The sequence below is a fragment of the Scyliorhinus canicula genome, chromosome 11, assembly GCF_902713615.1.
Source record: "Scyliorhinus canicula chromosome 11, sScyCan1.1, whole genome shotgun sequence".
In the NCBI taxonomy this organism is placed as follows: domain Eukaryota; kingdom Metazoa; phylum Chordata; class Chondrichthyes; order Carcharhiniformes; family Scyliorhinidae; genus Scyliorhinus; species Scyliorhinus canicula.
This window is the reverse complement of record NC_052156.1, coordinates 9,739,437-9,756,320: the sequence shown is the minus strand read 5'-3', so window position 1 is coordinate 9,756,320 and position 16,884 is coordinate 9,739,437. Positions and strand designations below refer to the sequence as shown.

Here is a 16,884-nt window from a genome sequence, read left to right as displayed (position 1 = left end):
ATTTGAGGGGTGGCAGATAGAACTGATGCCAGGAGAGAGGCGGTAACTTACCCTTGCCGCTCAGTGGAGGTTGTTGGTCTTCCTACGTTGTCTGGCGGTCCTCCTGGTCACGCTGCCCATACTTACAGCTTCTGCCTCTGCCTCCCTGGCGGTATTGGTGTCCCTGCTGTCGGTCCTCTGGGGGAACAGGATCTCAGCGACTGCATCAGGGAGCCTGTTTAGGTCGAGGAGCAGGTCTGTGCGCTGCCATGCTTGTGTGTTGACAGGGAGGGAGTGGTGAGGGAGCATTTAAAAGCAGCTCCCCCTTGTTAATGGTGAGCTGCTAAGGCATCAGTCTGGCAAATCAGACAGCGAGACAGCCAGTAATGGTGAGAAGCGTTAAATACAGGCCACTCTCTCGCCACCACGACCGTCAAGAAGCATGCCGCCAATCGCGCCCATATTGTTAGATCAAGCCACTGCCCTCTTCCACCATCAGGCTAATGTGATACCAAACGGAACATTTGTAAAGCAGCCTCTGAAGACGAAGCCAGGTTATACGGTGTCATTGTTTCTGAATCTCGGCCTTCTTCATTGGGGGTGAGGACTCTGGTACTCCGCCACCCATCTTGGCCCTTTCCCACTTATTATGGGCTATGTTCTCCTGCGGGACAAAGAGAAAGCCTTGTGAACCGCAATGTGGAGTTCCTGCCCAAGAACATCTTTAAAAATAAAAATGACGCAGAATTGGATTGGAAGCTGCCCACTTGGTTCCCATATTGGCAACAATCCTCCTGCAAGGGTCATGAGTAAGACGAGGATCCTCTGGGTTGTTACGGTCTCCGGGTGATGGATTCACTGAGCCTCACCTCTGCCACCTTAATTCCAGCAGCTTATGTGAATGAGCCTAACTTCGAAATTGGAAGATTTCCCCTCTTATTTGGAACTGCCGTTGAGAACAAGTGTGCATCAGAAAAAACAATCGTTCAGCAGCTGAACACACCTGCCACAGCTGACTGGCATTGGATTCCAGGAGCTTGAGCATTATCCACTGAGGAGAAATTGAGCAGGAAGGGCCTGGAGTTTAGAAGAACGAGGGAGTGATCACATTGGAATGTATAATATTTTAGAGGCCTTGACAGGGCTTGCTTGAGAGGTTTGCTTCTCATAGAATCCTTACTGTGCAGAAGGAAGCCATTTGGCCCATCGAGTCTGCACCGACCCTCTGAAAGAGCATCCTACCTAGGCCCACTCCCCCACCCTATTCCTGTTGGACTGTGGGAGGAAACCAGAGCACCCGGAGGAAAACAACGCAGACCCGGGGAGAACATACACATTCCACGCAATCACCCAAGGTCAGCATCGAACCCTGGTCCCTGGTGCTGAGAGGCACTGTGCCACCGTGCCGCCCCTTCTCCCTGACTGGAGAGTCTGGAACATGGAGGCATAGTTTCGAGATGAAGGATCGGCCAAATTGTGATTAGAAGAAATTTCTTCCTTTAGACGGTTGTGAAGTCTCTCTACCTCAGAGATGCTCAGATATATATATTCAAGGCTGAGATTGATAGGTCTTTGGGCGGTGGGGGAATAAATGGTTATGGGGAAAGAGGAACTGAGGCTGGAGCTCAACCATGATTTTATTAAATGGCGCAGTTTCAAATGATCAGGAGGCCTATTCCTGCTCCCATTTATTTATGCCTTGATGTAATTTCTCAAATGATGCTCCAACACCTGTTGTACTGGCTGTTGTCAATCATATAATCATAGAATTTACAGTGCAGAAGGAGGCCATTCGGCCCATCGAGTCTGCATCGGCCCTTACAAAGAGCACCCCAGTCAAGCCCACGTCGCTACCCTATCCCCGTAACCCACTAACCCCCACTTAACTTTTTTGGACACTAAGGGCAATTTATCATGGCCCATCCACCTAACCTGCACATCTTTGGACTGTGGGAGGAAACCGGAGGACCCGGAGGAAACCCACGCAGACACGGGGAGAACGTGTAGACTCCACACAGACAGTGACCCAAGCCAGGAATTAAACCTGGGACCCTGGAGCTGTGAAGCAACTGTGCTAACCACTATGCTACGGCGTTGCCCCGTCAAGGCTTGCCGGCGAGGGTGAGAGGCATCAGGAATTGACCTTCTTGACTCGTGCTCACTTTGTCTTTCAGGGAAGCCCAGGGGAAACAGGAGCTGAAGGAAAACCAGTAAGTAACTGTCTCTGTGAGGCGAAGAGCAATAATGGGACTGAAATCATGTGGTGTTAGTCACAACTCCAGTTCCTCTGAACATTTGTTTTTTAATGAGGGTGAGAAAGATCAAGTCCGTCCACTTTAGCAGGCCACACCTTTGCTAAAATGGCAGATAAAGGGACTTCACAGCATCGGGAATAAATTAATTTCTGCCACTTCCCGGGACCACCCTCCACCCCCCAGTGGGGGGAAGGGCAAGCCATGCAAAATGCCATCGACATCGGCGAGACTGGAAGATCCCATCAGCAGTCAATGGCGAGCTGCCTCTGATGTCAAAAAACGTGTCCTGGGTGGGGTGCGGGGCCTGGAAAAGCCCACTCTGTTATAACCCCCCCCCCCCCCCCCCCCCCCCCTCATGCGAATCATGAGAAAACAATCACTGATCTCCCAATCGAATACCAGCTCGCCAGGTAGGGGCGGAGACCCGCTACCTGGAGCTCGTTAAACCAGAGGACAAAGGCAGGCCTAAGCCTGGCCCTGGGGCGACGTCTCCTCACTGGGAGTGAGATGCGATGTAAAGTTTAACTTGTATCTGTGTAAATAAATTCACCTGCGTTTATTACAGTTTCCTTATGAGTTATTATTCACTCCATTTTGAAAACACAACCCAAGGAACTGAAACCCCAAAATATGGTTGACAATAAAAGCCAATTCAGTAGGCCCACTGAAAGGGGCATTGTCGACCGAATGAGTGAACGTCTATTGACTGTCTGAAAGGTTGATGTGCCCTAACAGCGGGTAGGAAAATAAACCCTACCCCGATTTCCTTGACTGTTTTCCGAAATTGGCCTCAAGGTGATGCCGGCCTTAAAAACTGCCATTGTTCACAGGTAGCGTGCACAGGAGCGTGCTGTCTAACCGATGATCGATAGGGGCGAGGCACTTTGTTTTTTTAAACGTGTTCATGTATAAAGTTTGCTGTTTTTCATTTGAAACCATCCTCCAAGTCATTGGACCAGGGCCCCTTATCAGCCCTTTCTGATGACATAAATAACAACAATGTCCCTTTAAATGTGTCTTGTGTCTGACATGTTCACAGGGTGTGCCTGAGGTTTTGTGTTTTGTGTTGTCGTTACCTGTTGATAACGCTGTGTCTGTTGTTGCGTGTCTCACACCCAAAACTTTACCACTTTTGTTAATCCCAAGGCACGGTTCAGCAATGTTAACAAGTGATGGTTTTTTGGGGTATTTCAAAGAGCCAATGACATCTTTTCATTTGAAGGCAATGAAAGATAATATAAGCCACATTGTTCTTGTGTTGAAAAAGCTCTAGGAACCCATATATTTAGCACCTAACCTACCACACAGGCAGGAGTGAAGAGGTTCTAATAGACTAGCTTTATGGCAGCAATGCAGGTGGCAAGACATTTGGTCCAAGGATCGTTTAGCCACAGGTTGTAGTCCTTTGTTTGCTCCTCGTTTCCCTCACTTTGTCTTCTCTTCCCGTCCCCCTTTCTCTGTTGTTCTCTATCTCTGCGTGTTATTCTTTCTCATTCCCTTACTCTCCATTCTCTCTATCCCTCACTCTACACCTTCCCTACTTCTTACTCTCTTTCTCACCTTATCTCTATCGCACTATCTTTCTTTCTCACTCACCACATCTCTTTCTCTCGTTCTATCTTTCTCAATCATTCTGCCGCGCCATATTTCTTCCACTGGCTCTGCCTCTTTCTTTCACTTTGCCAACCTCTCTCAATCGCTCCACCTCACTCCATCTACTTTTTTACTCTCCTCTGTGTTCTTTCACCGTCTTTTTCTCTATCTTCCTTCCTTTTTTGCTCTCTATCTCGGTTACCCTAAATTCCTTGCTCCTATTGTTCCGTTGCTCCTTGTTTTTTTTTTAAATGATTTTTATTCAAATTTTTCAACAACAAATTTTCTCCCAACAATGAAATAAACAAGGCATAGAAAAAACTGAAACAAAAGCCCCTCCCCCCCCATACAAAGCAATAAATTAACTACAAAAAAAAAGTTACAAGCACATAGTTACAAAAACAAACCCCCTTAACAGACCGATAGTCCCCCTCCCCCCCCGGTTGCTGCTGAAATTGACCACCCCCTAACACTCCGCAAGGAAATCGAGAAAGGGCTGCCACCACCGAAAGAACCCTTTCACCGACCCCCTCAGGGCAAACTTGATCCTCTCCAGTTTAATGAACCTGGCCATGTCATTGATCCAGGCTTCCGGGCTCGGGGGCTTCGCGTCCCCCCACTGTAACAGGAACCTGCGCCGGGCTACTAGGGACACAAAGGCAAAATACCGGCCTCTCTCGCCTCCTGCACTCCCGGCTCCGATGCTACCCCAAAGATAGCGAGCCCCCAGCCCGGTTCCACCCTGGAACCAACCACCCTAGACAGGATCCCCGCCACCCCCTTCCAGAAACCCTCCAAAGCCGGACACGCCCAGAACATGTGGGTGTGATTCGCTGGGCCTCCCGAACACCTCCCACAACTGTCCTCCCCCCCAAAGAACTGGCTCAGCCTGGCCCCAATCATATGCGCCCTATGCAGCACCTTCAGCTGAATTAAGCTGAGCCGTGCGCAAGAAGAGGATGAATTCACCCTCCACAGGGCGTCCGCCCACGTCCCCTCGTCGATCTCCTCCCCAGCTCCACCTCCCACTTCGCTTTCAGCTCCTCCACCGAGGCCTCCTCCTCTTCCTGCATCACCTGATAAATTGCCGAGATCCTACCCTCACCGACCCACGTCCCCGAGAGCACCCTATCCTGCACCCCCCTAGGCGGCGGCAGCGGGAACTCCGCCACCTGCCACCTAACAAACACCCTAATCTGCATATACCTGAAAGTATTCCCGGGGGGAGACCCCACTTCCCTTCCAACTCCTCTAAAGTCGCAAACTTCCCGTCGAGGAAGAGGTCCCCCATCCACCTGATGCCTGCCCTATGCCAACTCAAAAACCCACCATCCATTCTCCCTGGTGCAAACCGATGATTTCCCCGTATCGGGGCCCACACTGAGGCCTTCACTTCCTCCCAATGCCGCATCCACTGCCCCCAAATTTTGAGGGAAGCCACCGCTACTGGACTCGTAGAATACCTTGCTGGGGGGAGTGGGAGCGGGGCCGTCACCAGTGCCTCCAAAGTCGTGCCCATACAGGGCGCCACCTCCATCCTCTTCCATGCGGCACCCTCCCCCTCCATCACCCACCTACGGATCATTGCCACATTCGCAGCCCAGTAGTACCCACACAGGTTGGGCAACGCCAGACCACCTACCTCCCTGCCTCGCTCCAGGAATACCACTCTCAGGGTCTTCTGCGCCCACACAAACCCCAGAATACTCTTATTAACCCTCCTAAAAAAAGCCTTCGGGATCAAGATGGGGAGACACTGGAAGAGAAACAAAAACCTCGGGAGCACCGTCATCTTAACCGGCTGGACCCTGCCCGCCAAGGAGAGTGGCAGCACGTCCCACTTCCTGAACTCCTCCTCCATCTGTTCCACCAGCCTCGAAAGTTTAGCCTATGAAGGGCCCCCCAGCTCCTAGCTATCTGAACATCGTCACTCCTTGTTTCTTGTCATCTCTTGTGTAGGTTTCGCCTTTAATCTTGTCGCTCATTTCCTGTCTTCATCATACTCCGTACCCAACTGGGTCATGCATCAACAAATGACTACCTTGCTGAAGTGAAGCTACAATGTGTAAAATATGCTTTATTGGCTCTTAGAGGCTCAAAATGTGTCTACGGCCGGGATTTTCTGCTCCCACTTGCGGCGGGTATCGTTGCTGACGGGAAAGAAAATTTGGCAGACCAGCCAAAGGTCCATTAACTTGGGGTGGGAAGTTCAGTGGCGGGTAGGACCCTAAAGTCCTGGCCAAAATTGGGACATATCTGTTGAACAATTGAATATAACCGAGCTGAAATCTAACTCCCCTTCCTTTCATAGATTGTTTGAATGTACATTTTGTTCTGTTAAACCATATCCGTTGTCGTGTCTGAGAGAGTGATGCCTCCGGTGACCAAGTGCTGATGTTATTTGTTACACCGTCTTGTGTCATTTATTTTCTCAAATTCAGGGTCGACCGGGGTACAGAGGGCTTCCCGTAAGTAATCCAAATTAGCCTTGAAGCATCAAATAAGTTGGCGTGGTGCTGGAATGGGCTACAGGACATTCCCAGGACAATGACCATCTCTGCCATTGTTAGGCCTTTATGTCTGGTCTGTAGTGTGCTAACAGTAGTGACTCTCTGTAAGACTTGAACCACTGGATTGCAAAGCTGCTTCTGCTCTGCTAGTACTGCCAATGCCACCTCCTGCACATGGGCCTGCTCATATATCCAGCTCCTAGAACTGGGATGGAAGGATCCATTCAGTCCGGTACAGAGCACTTGATGTGAGAGGGGATTGGAGCCAGCAATTCTGGCTGAGGATTCGGTGATTAAGCCGGATTCAAGATGCTCCCAATTTCCCAGTTTAGAGACTGGACGTAGCATAAATCCCTAGAGCAGAGAAGGGTAAGGGGAAACCTGAGGGAAGGTATCCAAAATTAAGAGGGCTTTTGATGGAAGAAGTAGAGAGAAAGACTGTTTGCCTGGCAAATAGGTCGCTCACCAGAGGTTATTTAAAATACTCGACCTCTCCTTGTAATCCATCTCCTTCAGCTCTGGGATTAACCTAGTGAATCTCCTCTGCACACCCTCCAGCGCCAGTACGTCCTTTCTCCGATGCATTTCTCCGATGTTATACCAATGCATTTTGTTGTGCCTTATCCTAGCACTCTTTCCTCCCTAGGAGGATGGGGTGGAGTTTTGGCAGGATGTTCCGGGCTGAATAACAACCTTTGTGCTGCATGAATTCTCCTTCAACGATCAACAGATCCTGCAGTCGGATGGACTTGGACCCATGCATTGTTTACTCCCCAAAATGAATAATTCCCCAGGCATAGATGCCGTAGGCCTCTTTGTGTGGTCCTTAGGAGCAAATTCTTTGTGTGGACTCTCACCCATCACAAGGGCTCCTTGCCGAAGGTAGTGGGTGCCCTTGGAACCATAGCCCAGCAAAGGGTCAGCTGGACGGGGTGGGAGAGTGTGTAAGGGGTGTGAGTAAAACAGTAAATGTGGTAACAAGTAAGCCTGAAGTCAGCAGCCAGGAGCTGGTATATAGCAGGCATTAAGTGTGACATTGCGATGTGGTTCCAGCCCTGTCTGTCTGCGTCTGTCTCTGTCTCCATCTTGTAAATCCTGTCTCTGTCTCCATCTTGTAAAGGTCACCAAAGTCTGGTTTCCGCTGCACATTTTGTCCGTCTCTTATTTTAAAGCTCTTTATAAGTCTTAAGAGTAGATTGCCAACAGTGAACTTGCTTTTGCTCAAACAATTGTTTTTCTTTCTTTCTTAACTTTCTGGCATGACTCAAATGTTTGCAGGGATTACCAGGCTTCCCTGGAGTACTAGGCCGGCCGGTAGGTTTGCCAGCATTGCTTTACACTACCGCGATTCTGCATGTGACAACAATGCTTCTTTATACAATTGGCTCCCCTGCATTGAGGACACTGTCGGACTGTTGGAGTTGACCGTTTTCTTGGCGGCTCTTCGAAGGTTCACTGCATGAATGGAGAAGGTGATCGGAGCGCCTCCCCCTGGTCAAGTGGGTAAACGCGCTGCCTGGCTGCGGAGCTAAACCAGTGCAGTCCAATAAAAAACCCGGGTTTGAACTCTGTTCGGTGCCGAGTGAGCAGATAGGAGTGAGGCCAGAGGTAACAGGATGATGTTATTGACCTCGGGAACTCAGGGCTGGAGAAGAGGGGGAACTCACAGTTGAGGTTTCCATTCTTACCCCATAATCTTATTCAGACATGCCTGAGGTTGAGGATGAAATCAGGCTGTGCTGTGATTCCTGCTGTACCTTTGCCTCCTCCTCCTACAACCCCAACATCTGGTATTAACCGACTGGCCACTCTGGTGGATTCTGGAGAGCTGTGACCCTCTGTACAGCCCAACTGTCAGCACTTACAGAGAAGAGGGTGAGAAATATAGAGCAGTACAAAATGGGGGAAGGGGATTTGTGGGGGCAGTTTTTGTTTCCTTAGTTAAGAGCCCAATGTTTGAACCCCGTTGAATTTGTAAATGATCAAAGATGTGCCAGAAGCCTTTTGCTGAAAGCTTTGTGAAGCATTTGGGATAACATTTGAACAGATACCAAGACGTTGTAATGGTGGCTGAATTTCAAGTGCGCAAAGGAGCTGAGATTGTAACATCTCTCACTGCAACATCCATTTATTATGAAAGGAAATTCATTTCCACTTAAAGATACCGTGCCCAATATTTATTCAAGCAGTGGGAAAGGGAAGTAAATAAGCTCACCAAAGAAACAGTAACTATATCACGTCCATGCAGAACAATGTCACCATTGATCCCGACTGTGTCGGCTAATCTCATTCAGTCTTAGCAGCCACTAAGAACACGAGGATAACAGGAGGCCATTCAGCCCCTTTGAGCCTGTTCAATGAGATTGTGGATGATCTGCATATTAAATTCTATCTACCAGCCTCGGTAATCCATGGCACCCGGGCCTAACAACCAACTATCGATCTCGGTGTCCATGGGATGAATATCGTCCAATATTGGCGATGGGCTTTATCCCCCCCCCCCCCCCCCCCCCCCCCCCCGCCCCAATGCTATCCAGTGGCCCCAGTAGGATGTTCATCTGGATGGACGTTAAGTGGGAGGATGCGATGGGGCCTGGTTACGGTGTATCTCCTCCGAGTCTTTGTACAGCCTCCAGCCACTCTGGGCTCACTGCAAAACAGTCCTTCCGGGTCACATCCCTAATCCATGCATTGATATGAGGAGGAGGTGAGAAAATTGTTGTTGAGCAATTCGGCAAAAAATGATCCACAGCACATCACGAGGTGCTTTTTAAGATCTTCCAAATTTCGGAGCAGATGAGTGGGCCACTCCTGTTTGCAGAAATGGCCGCAGCTTTTCAGAAACCTCAATATCACAAAGGGTCTCGCCCTGAAAGAAAGGAAAACTTTTTAGTTTGGAGTATCATGAATTCAGTGACACCGACGTGCAACTATTGGAATCAGCCAGTGTTTGCGAGTATGTCTGGGATGCTTCTCGTCAAGGGTCCTCTTCGTTGCTGAACACACTGACTCTGGGCCTTACAGTGCCACGTCTGGCTGTTCAAAATGGCATTTCTCCATCACAGCCACTGGCCGATGAAATTAGGAGAATTAATCCTCCGGCGCAGGTCAGGCCAGGTGTGATGCTCCTGCAGTAACCCAATGTCTAGGCCCATTCATATCTTAAGAGCAGATGGGGCCTGTTCTCATTGGAGTTTGGAAGAACGAGAGGAGATCTTATTGAAACGTATAAGATTCTGAGGGGTGTTGACAGGGTAGATGCTGAGAGGATGTTCCTTCTTGTCGGGGCATCTAGAACAAGGGGGCAGAGTTTGCAGATAACGGATCTGCCATTCAAGACGGCAATGAGAAGGGATTTCCTCTCTCAGAGAGTCAGAATGGTGTTTAGAATTCTCTCCCACAGAGAGAAGTGGAGGCTGGTTCATTGAATATATTCGCGGCTGAATTGGATAGATTTCTGATTGTAAAGGGAGTCGAGGAATATGGGGAGGCAGAGACAGGAAAGTGGTGGTGAGGCCACAGTCAGATCTTACTGGCTGGCGAAGTAGGCTTGACAGGGCCAAATGTCCTATTCCTGTTCCTATCTGTTACAATCTTGTGGGGGATGCTCCAGCCTGTGTTTCCCACTGGCAGGAGACGGCACACTGTTCGCCGGCAGCAGGATACTCTGCTCCCGTTGCTGTCAATGGGATTTCCTGTTAAAGCCTCCCCCACTCCGCCCGAGAATCCCTCCGCCAGCGAATCCCGGAGAATTCCAGCCCTTCTGTTCTTGTAAAGATTGGACATTTAGGAGGCATGTCCGAGGGTGAGCGTGACAAAATAGCCCAGCGAAGGAGATTCCGTAAAGGAAGAGGAGGAGGTGGAAAACTAGGAATGGGGGTGGAAGGATGGAGGTGGGGTGGGAGTGAGGAGGCGGTGAATGGAACAGAAAATAGAGAAGAGAGAGCGAGAGAGAGACACACAAGTCCATGGTCGGACCTTATTCAATGAATGTTTATTTTACTGCATGGACATTTTATTGATGGAACAAATACATTTGCTGAGGTAGAGCACAAATTGACTAACCTTCTGTTTATTAATCAGGGTAACCCAGGAGAATCTGGCCCACAAGGCTCTCAGGTAAGTGTGGATTCTTAACAATCCAGTTTTTTATTACTTGTTTATGGGATGTGGCCGTCCCTGGCTGGGACATTTATTACCCATCCCGAGGGCAGTTAAGAGTCAACCACATCGCTGAGGGTCTGGAGTCACATGTAGGCCAGACCAGGCAAGGATGGCAGATTTCCTTCCCCAAAGGACACTAGTTTGCAATGGGCATGACAAGTTGCAAGTTAACATGGATCAATTCATTTGACTTAACATCATAACACATTAATTGCCCCTTGTACTGAGTGCTAGGGGTCTGGCATTACATGTCGGCCAGACTGGATAAGGACTGCAGATTTCCTTCCATAAAGGATATTAATGAACCATTTTACAACAATGGTAACTAGTTTTCAATTCCTGATTTTATCCTAAGTCATCAAATTTATTAGTCAAATTTAAAATCCGCCAATTGCTATGCTGGGATTTGAACCAGTGTCGCGAAGGCTGTCGGTCACTCACCCTGTGACATGACCACTACACCACAGCTCCCCCGTGCTTTCTACAACTCAGCACCAACAGTGCCCATACAATTTCTGGAAAATTCCAGGAGTGGTGCCAATAAGTCAGAGTTCCCTCCCTTTTTCCAGCTCACCCAGAGGTTGGCCAAAAATGAGCCACACCTTTTCTGAAATTGCTGTCCCAAAAGTTGCCAACGTTAAAAATATAACCAGCCCAACAGAGGGCTAAAATATCCTATATAAAATGTGGGCAGTTAATCTAAGTTGGGTGTGTGATGTGAGAGTACCTTTCAGAAATGGGTGTTTATAAAATAGCTGTAGTGGGTGTACCTTTAAGAAATGTGTGTTTATCGGATGGCTGGCAGTGATGTCAGAGAGTGGGTGGAGCTGGGTTGTCTGTCTGCTTTTACTTTCGCTTTGGGCTGTCTGCTACAGGGTGTGTTTTAGTTTTGTTTTGCGAGCTGGATGGCTGCAGGAAAAGCAGCTGTATAAGGATCTCTCTCTGCAAAATAAAAACTGTCTCCAGATCCTTTGGTGATTAAAAAATAATACCTGTTTCTGGAGAGAAGTTAAACCTGATGTTTTTCAGTAAAAAGGTTTTTTTTTGTCTTATGGATGTTGCAAGGAAAGATTAAGAGTCACTTAGAGAGTACTGTATTCTTTGGGGGATTTATTGGTGTTGATAGTTGTTAAGATGTTTACTGTGGGTTTATAAAGTGTTACCTGGTTTCATAAATAAACATTGTCTTAATTTAAAAGTACTGTAGATCTCAGTTGCATCACACCTATAAAGTAGGCCCGTGTGCTCCCCATGCCACAATCTATTCACAGTTGTGGGTCAGGTGAACTCCTTGATACACTTTGGGGTTCTCTAAACCCTGGCCCATAACAGGTGCTCCTACTTTGCTTCCATTTACACTGTGCTAACCACCTATCTCCTTTCCTTAAGGGTCCACCAGGTCCCCAAGGCCCCCCCGGCCCAGCTGGAATGAAGGTCAGTCTTGCTACCAAATTGCATGGTATCTTTTCCTGAAGCAGCGTTCAGCACTGGGAGGGTGAGGGGAGCGGGTTGGGAGTGTTTTGTTTGCACACAGGTTTGTCCTGCTGCTCTGTCACCGGGGATTGAGTGGTCAAAGCAGAGATCACTGCAGCTGTAAAGCGAAGGATAAATGAATGTTTGAAGCTGAGGAATGTACCTTAGGGACCTTAGGGAGTGAGGGATACACTTGCATTACTTTGGGATTGTATTAGCAAAGAGCTGGCTCCGATATGGGGTCTGACCACCGATCGTCGGGTCGGCCTCTCCCCCCCGGGCCTACTTTGTTGCGCGTCCGGCCCCAGAACCCCCGCGCATGTTGCGTCTGGGCTGGTGAGTTCCGTAAAGCCACCACACATGCACGGGTTGGCACGTCACCACTGCGCATGCGCGGGTTGGCGCTGCCCCCAGTGCGCACCAGGAAGTGAGGCTGGAGCGGCGTGAACCTCTCCAGCTATGTGCTAGCCTCCTGTGGGGGACAGAATCGCAAGTGCCTGCGCCCATTTCGCGCCGTCATGAAACGCGACGGCGTTCACGACAACGTGGACACTCTGTCCCGCAATCGGAGAATCGCGGCCACTGTGTCAGGGAAAGGTTAAGAGCGAAGGATTGGGGAGGGGTAGAATTGGATGCGAAATGTAGAATGAAATTCTCCCACCCACCCGCCAATGGGTTCAATGGCGGGGGGGGAGAATTTGGTGGGAGGCCCATAAATCAGTTTTATGTTGACGGGATCTTGCGCTAGTGGCCCATGGTGGACCAGGAAACCCACAGGAGGACTGAGCGGGCCCCGATTTTCATCCCGTTAATGGAATGCAGATGAAGACCCGACCCTCACCCCAGATTCTCCGTGATGCAGGTGGAAAAACACACCAGCGTGAAGCATATTTGGCGCAGCGTGGCGTGTATATAACGGGACTTGCCTTTTTTTTAATAAATTTAGATTATCCAATTATTTTTTCCAATTAAGGGGCAATTTAGCATGGCCAATCCACCTACTCTGCCCATTTTTGGTTGTGGGGGCGAAACCCACGCAAACACGGGGTGAAAGTGCAAACTCCACATGGACAGTTACCCAGAGCCGGGATCGAACCTGGGACCTCAGCGCCGTGAGGCAGCTGCGCTAACCACTAGGCCACCATGCTGCCCTTGATGGGACTTGCCTGAGCAATGCCTTCGGAGTTCAGGATCCTCCCCAAAATGTCTTGAGAATGGAATTTTTATGAGGAGGTAAACTCTCCCCTCTGCCGTTTGAAGCAAAAATGTTTCAAGATACCAATCGCAAGATGATACGATGGAAGATGAGGGAGGCTATTTGTAGAATCATAAAGAACAAGAGGGGTTTGGCCCATTAATGGCTGTGCCAGCTCCTTTGAAAGAGTTATCCAATGAGTACCAATCCCACTGTTCTTTCCCCCACAGTCCTGTAATTGTTCCCTTCAAGTATTTATTCAATTCTTTTTTTGACAGCTAGAATTGAATCGGGCAATACCCTTCCAGACACAACTCACTCATCAATAAAATTCTCCTCATTTCTCCCTCCATATTTCGGTGGGCGTCGCTGGCAAGGCCAGCACCTGTTGCCCATCCCTAATTGCCCGTGCCACTCAGTGACTTGCTCGGCCATTTGGGAGAGCAATTAAGAGTCAATCACATTTCTGTCAGTCTGGAGTCACACGTGGGCCAGACTGGATAAAGACGCCAGATTTTCCCCTCCGAAACGGCAATGGGTATTTATGACAATTGTCGATAGTTGCCATGGTTACCATGGGCTGGATTCTCCCCTACCCGGCGTGACAGAGGGTGCCGGCGTAGGGGAGTGGCGCCAACCACTCAGGGGTCTCGCCTCCCCAAAGGTGGGGAATTCTCCCCACCTTTGGGGGCCAGCCCCGCGCCGGAGCAGTTTGCACCAGAAGACTGGCGCAAACACCCGGCGCCGTCGGAAGCGGGGCTGGCCGAAAGGCTTTCGGCGGTCGGCGCATGCGCCGGCAGTGACGTCAGCGGCAGCTGGCCGCTGACGTCACTGCCGGCGCATGCGCGATGCGGGGTTCTCCTCCGCGTCCGCCATGGCGGAGGCCGTGGCGGAGCGGAAGGAGAAAGAGTGCCCCCACGGCACTGCCCCGCAGAGTGAGCGGGGGGCCCCGATCGCGGGCCAGGCCTCCGTGGGGGCACCCGGGTCCGATCGCCCCCCGCCCCCCCAGGACCCCGGGGGCCCGCTCGCGCCGCTGAGCCCGCCGTTTCAGAGGTGGTTTAAACCTCGGCGGCGGGAGAAGGCCTCCCAGCGGCGGGACTTCGGCCCATCCGGGCCGGAGATTTGAGGTAAGTTTTTAAAAAATGAAATCCCGCCGGCGCCAGCTGTTTTCACAGGCTGCCGGCGGGATTTGCACAACGCCGGTTTATGACCGGCGGGAGAATTCAAAAACCTGCGGGAGCGGAAATAACGCCGCTTCCCGCCAATTCTCCGACCCTGCGTGGGGTCGGAGAATTTCGCCCCATGACTGAGACTAGTTTTATATTCAAGCTTTACACTCCAAATTCCTATTCTGAAGGGATGTCATGAAGGCATGACCAGGAAGAGGGCAATCTGGCCATGAAACCTGTACCGTTTATGGCATCCTTGTGTGTATCCGCAATCCGCCTGTGTGTGCTGCCTGGTGGCTCGGGTTGTTGTAGTAGTAAGTGGACATTCAGGTGCCCGGTTCACATTAACACTGAACAACATTTCAGTCTTTACCTTCCATCGGTGATACTTCTGATTTCTCCATCACAGGGAAACCAAGGTGACCAAGGCTTGAGCATTCAGGTGAGTACTTTGACAAATACGAAACGGCAATACGTCGGGGTTGTTTTCAAGTTCAAGGTCCAACCGTTTCATTGTAAATTATTCCTGTAAAATAATCCCTCTCTCTCTAAATGTTAAGAAACCCTGGGTGAGAGCATGGTCAGTTACAGCCCCATAGAGTCCCAACATAAGCGAATTCATAATTTGTGTTTTCCAAAGACCTTTAACGCTTGACTGCTCCAATGAGTTACAGACGCCAGATTTATAAGTAAAACATTAACAAACTGTTCATTGATAATAAGAAGAATTGATGACTATTCAAGGAAGTAACAGGACAATGGTCTACCAGTCTACATTACACCAAAACCCTGTCCCACCTTCCACCCAGACAAACACGAGACAGACACACAGTAAGGGTTGGAGTGGATTTTTTAAAAAAGAGGGCAAAGGGAAAATGTTTGAGATTAATCTTTGCTGCCGTGGTTGTGGCCTCTGGGGAATAGATTTATGCAAGAGATTCAGGACGGCGCAGTTCAGTCCTTCGACCACCGGATGGCATTTTACACATGAGTTCCATGTTGGTGCAATTCTTCCCTTCTACCACCAGGTGGAGCTTTACACAGGATTCAGGTCAATGCACTTCTGTCCCTCAACCACCATAATAATAGTAATAATAATCACTTATTGTCACAAGTAGGCTTCAATGAAGTCACTGTGAAAAGCCCCTAGTCGCCACATTCCGGTGCCTGTTTGGGGAGGCCGGTACGGGAATTGAACCCATGCTGCTGGCCTTGTTCTGCATTACAAGCCAGCTGTTTAGCCCACTGTGCTAAATCAGCCCCTCAGATGGAGCTCTGGGTTTTAACTCTGAAGGTTTGCAGGCCTTTCGTTGTCAGATTTCTGTGCACAAATTACGACTGTGTTATAAAGAATACTCTCAGTTTAAGCTTCAATTTGAGTTCTTCCCAGCCTTCCAGACAGAGGATTAAAAGGTTACAAAACTGGTGAGCGACTGCTTTTTTTCTTACTCCAAAAGCTCTCCACAGACCTGATTGCTGTCTGTGACATTTCACCAGGAGAGCCTTCACCGAACTGGCTTGGAGGTGTTAGAAATTGCCTGGTGGAGGGAGAGAGTGAGAGTGTGCCTTCCAGATGCTGCCTGACCTACATTCTCCCAATACTGGCAAAATGGCGCTGACGTTTCCTGTTCCAGACGTTTCTGAAAAATTCCACCAATCCCAAATTAGAATAGTGCAAGGCCCAGATCACCACCCTATGAAATTTCTGTTCATCTCCATCTCAAATAGACAACCCCTTATTCTGAAACCATATCCCCTTATTCCAGGTTCCCCAATAGAGGAAACACCCTCTCAGCATTTACCCTGTCAAGCTCCCTCTCACCCGATTTGTCAGGTCCCTCAACCCTGTCCACTTCATTTACTACACTCACCCAAAAGAAGCACAGAGCTGAAAAATTCCCTCAGTTTCTCTCTCCACAGATGCTGCCTGTCCCGCTGAATATTCCCATCATTTTCTGTGTTGATTTCAGATTACCCACTGTATATTGGTTCTGAATTTCTGCTGTCTGTATTTCACTCTGAAGACACGAGAAATGCTCCTTAGCTCCTTTCTGCCCTTCAGCTGGTTATTGGAAATCTTGTCGGATTGGTGTTGACCCTCACTAGGTGACCCACAGGTATGAGGGACTCCTGAGGAGCAGCACAGCGGCTATCACTATGCACCAGAAAATAGCTGAGCGCATTTCCACTTCCCTCTTGATCACAGCACGAACACAAGGTCAACACACCGAGTGGCAATCCCACCATTTGGAGTTGCTTCTCTTGACAAGAGAGAAGGGATTGGAGGCGACAGGCTGAATTAGAATTTTGACGGTAACATTTGTATGTTACAGTATTTAGCTTTATTTTTATTGTGCTTGATTATATCAATCTTCCTGTCTAGGGCCCAGTTGGTCCCCCTGGAAACATGGGTCTTCCAGGCAACCCAGGTGCCCCTGGAGCTGTGGTATGTTTTAGTTTCCTTAATTTATGGTTCTTTTTCTCTGCAACTAAGGCCTAGTTTTTGCTGAGCATTTGCATTTTTAAATATCATTGAGTAAGTATTG

At 49.3% G+C, this 16,884-nt stretch overlaps 1 protein-coding gene across 1 annotated transcript in view; it reads left to right on the top strand.

The window, feature by feature from the left end:
- Nucleotides 1-16,884, top strand: part of col7a1 (collagen, type VII, alpha 1) — a 408,534-nt gene that overhangs the window by 295,884 nt on the left and 95,766 nt on the right. The window contains exons 84-89 of the mRNA XM_038812016.1: nucleotides 2,154-2,189; nucleotides 6,269-6,295; nucleotides 10,421-10,456; nucleotides 11,891-11,935; nucleotides 14,748-14,780; nucleotides 16,722-16,784. Of these exons, the coding sequence (XP_038667944.1) occupies nucleotides 2,154-2,189; nucleotides 6,269-6,295; nucleotides 10,421-10,456; nucleotides 11,891-11,935; nucleotides 14,748-14,780; nucleotides 16,722-16,784 (240 nt within the window). The remainder of the gene's footprint in view (nucleotides 1-2,153; nucleotides 2,190-6,268; nucleotides 6,296-10,420; nucleotides 10,457-11,890; nucleotides 11,936-14,747; nucleotides 14,781-16,721; nucleotides 16,785-16,884) is intronic.